General features: G+C 43.8%; 1 protein-coding gene across 4 annotated transcripts in view; it reads left to right on the top strand.

The window, feature by feature from the left end:
• Nucleotides 1–2,970, top strand: part of hyal2b (hyaluronidase 2b) — a 9,005-nt gene continuing 6,035 nt past the window's right edge. The window contains exons 1-2 of one of the 4 annotated variants that reach the window (XM_061218952.1): nucleotides 1–173; nucleotides 2,105–2,398. Coding sequence is in view for 1 of the 4 variants with exons in the window: in XM_061218950.1 (XP_061074934.1) it covers nucleotides 1,916–2,048 (133 nt within the window). In the remaining 3 variants the exon portion in view is untranslated. The other 3 variants (XM_061218951.1, XM_061218950.1, XM_061218954.1) reach the window with 3 other exon arrangements.

The raw sequence follows: 2,970 nt of genomic DNA, 5'->3' as shown, positions 1-2,970 counted from the left end.
TTTCATAACAGAGGATTGAGCTGGTGTCTGTGAGGCTCAGATCAGAGCACGGTCTCTGTCACAGGACACAGGAAGGTACAGCAACTCCCAACTGTGGAAGACCGTTTCCCGGTAACAGAACAAAAGCACCAGCCAAAGAAGCAAGAGGAAGAGGATAGTTTGGCTTGAACCTGGTGAGTTTTTATTCACAGGCGGATTTTGAAACTTTGTGTGTCACATGTGTAGTAAGAAAACGGCTTTTGCTTTTTTTTTTTTTATAAGGTGCAACCTGCTGTCTTGGAAATGAGACATTTTGGTTGACCGGTTCTAATGAGGAGTGAACACAGTCAGTTAGAATGCTCTTGTATGTAAATCATTTTAAGGAGGCTCTGTGTGATGGATGTCTGGCGGATAGCGGTAGAGACCAGGGTTGGGGTTGATTCCAATTCAAATTCAGTCAACTGGAAAAATCCCGTATTGCATCGTTAGTATTTTAGCTGGAGGGGCAGAGCCTGTCTCCTGTGGCAGGGTGTCATTCCGTACCCATGGGAATGGGGATAGGGGTAAGATGGCAGTCTGTCGCTGCCCCACACCACAGAACAAGCAAATTCAACTTTCAGCTTGTTTTTCTGAGTTCAACATGAACTACACACACACACACACACATTCTCTCTCCATCTCAAATGAGTGCACGCACGTACAGTAATCGTGTGCAGTCTTTACTGCTTCCAGAAAGCGTAGTCATCTTTGTGGCCCCTCTACTTTGCTACCTTTTGCTCCCTGCTGCCGTGCCCTCTGTAGTGGGAATAGGGAGGAGGAGGAGGAGGAGGAGGAAGAGGAGGTGATGGGGGCAGGAGGCTGGGAATTGGAGACAGTTTTGGACTTGCGCAAACACGAGTCCAAATTGTCGCGCACTTCAAAGGCCAACCTTGGTGCTGGAAGCGGTCAGCGGCACTTCCGCCGTCTCCGAGCAACACCCCCGAAGCTGTCTGACACCAGCATTCCCATGGCAACAGCTGTGGACCCCCCTGGCAGTCTTGGGAGCACAGCGGCTGTGCGGCTCGTCAAACAAACAGCCAAAGGGCACAGAGCTGAACGTGCAGCCTGTAGTTATTCTGGTTTTTGGTACATCTTTATTTAAATACCATTCATGTGGACAAACGAGGTTGGGGGTTAAACTTATAAGTAATCTTGCATCTGCAACATTATTTATTTTTTCTATTTCACAAAAGCCAAAAACAAGCCCCCCCCTTCTAAGCAGGTGAAACTGTTAATCTGCAACTGTCACGCTCCACAGGAAGGGCCAATTTGCTTGGGTTGGCTAAACCAGTATTTAGAAATGGAAATGTTATGATAAATACTCAGATTTAAATTGTATTTTGGCATATCTGTTGCCGAATGTGTGAAGGTACTATTCACTTGAAATACGCACAATTGTAGTTTCGCAAGGTGATTTTTCTTTTTTCACCCACCAGATCGTAGCATTCATATAAATATCATCCTGTAAGTTAATACCTGCGAAAGGTAACATTCACACTTTTAAATTCTAAATGGCAACGTATACCGATTAAACTGTTCCAATGAAGAAATCCCTATCCTGCTACTAGGTGAACGCAGTCCTGACTGAACCGTCTTCCTTTGGACTGAACCACTTGTAATTTCAGATGGGGGTATGCGGATGGGGTATGCGGAAGAGTTTAATCGATGCGAACGACAGCGTTCTGCCCTGTCGACGCAGTCTATTATAACATAGCAAAGTTGTTCCGTAGAATTGCGTCCACAGCAGCCAACTGAATGATTCTTTCATATAGAAAGCGATTACATAAATGTATGCCATGATCCCCCCGAATATGGATGTTTATGGATCCCCATGGTTATGAACCATGGCTAAGTTGTAACGTTCCGTTCAGGACACATATGACCATAGGACAACCAGATGGTCGACTCAAAAGTTACTTTCTTTCTCTGGCGACGACAGGAAGATTTTGTTGTCCGTACTGTATTCTTTTACAATGTGTGGCTTCGTAATTTTTTAACTCCTTTAACTTTAACGGAAACTACTGTCGATGGTAAGAATACGGAGTCGACTATCTGGTTGGTCCGTTATGGCTGTGTTTTCCAGCAGGACATAGAACAACCCTTCCGAGGCAGGAGTCGGACCCTGAGTGTGATCTCTTCAGAGGGTAAATGTGGCAGAGAAGTGGTGTGGATTCTAAGAATGAAACGGCACAACATGAAAGAAAAATACCAGCCATATAAGAACATATCTCAGTGGCGTGATGTTTCATGGAGAGCTACAGAAACCACTTCTGTTTGAACAGTAAAACTGGTCAAGGAAAAAACCGGTGTATCCCGGAATGTAGCTAGCGGCAGCTAGCTAACGATTTTCATCGACTGCCTGATCTTGTCACTTTTCTTGGTAATTACCGGATTCACTCTTTCAGCTCAAGGTAGCTAGCTTGCTGCCTTCGGTTGGCCACTAACCAACAATCAGTTGTTGCCAAAGCTTTAATTAATTTGAAATTGACTAACGGTTATCTAACGTTAACTTACCTGACTTGCTTTCTGTAACTGTTACATTTAATGCATTCGGGCTAGCTATATATGCACGTACAAATAGGATTTAAAACGGCGAATTCAATTTTAATCATTAGCCCACTAGTCTAGCTATATTGTGTTATTTCATGGGTCGGTACTTTAGTTAACAACTTTACAACTAAGTTCAACAGTTGCAAAACCAGACGGTGGCTGGCTAGCTTTCTAGCTTTGCGTTATACGTAAGAGCTGTAGAAATGTTAATTGTGATTATTTAATTTGCGGACATTTAATGGAAACTCCTAAAAAAAAAAAAAAGCCTTGAACTTTGTAGCATTAGGTTTCCGACAGTTGATAAGCTTTAGCCTTTTGGACGAAATAAGCGCCCGGTTGCGACAGTCTAAGAAGAAAATTGGCTCTGTTCGGTTTCATACTTGCACGTATAGGCTAGGCGAT

This window comes from Conger conger, chromosome 14, assembly GCF_963514075.1.
Source record: "Conger conger chromosome 14, fConCon1.1, whole genome shotgun sequence".
NCBI lineage: Eukaryota > Metazoa > Chordata > Actinopteri > Anguilliformes > Congridae > Conger > Conger conger.
This window is presented reverse-complemented; position numbering and strand designations above follow the sequence as displayed.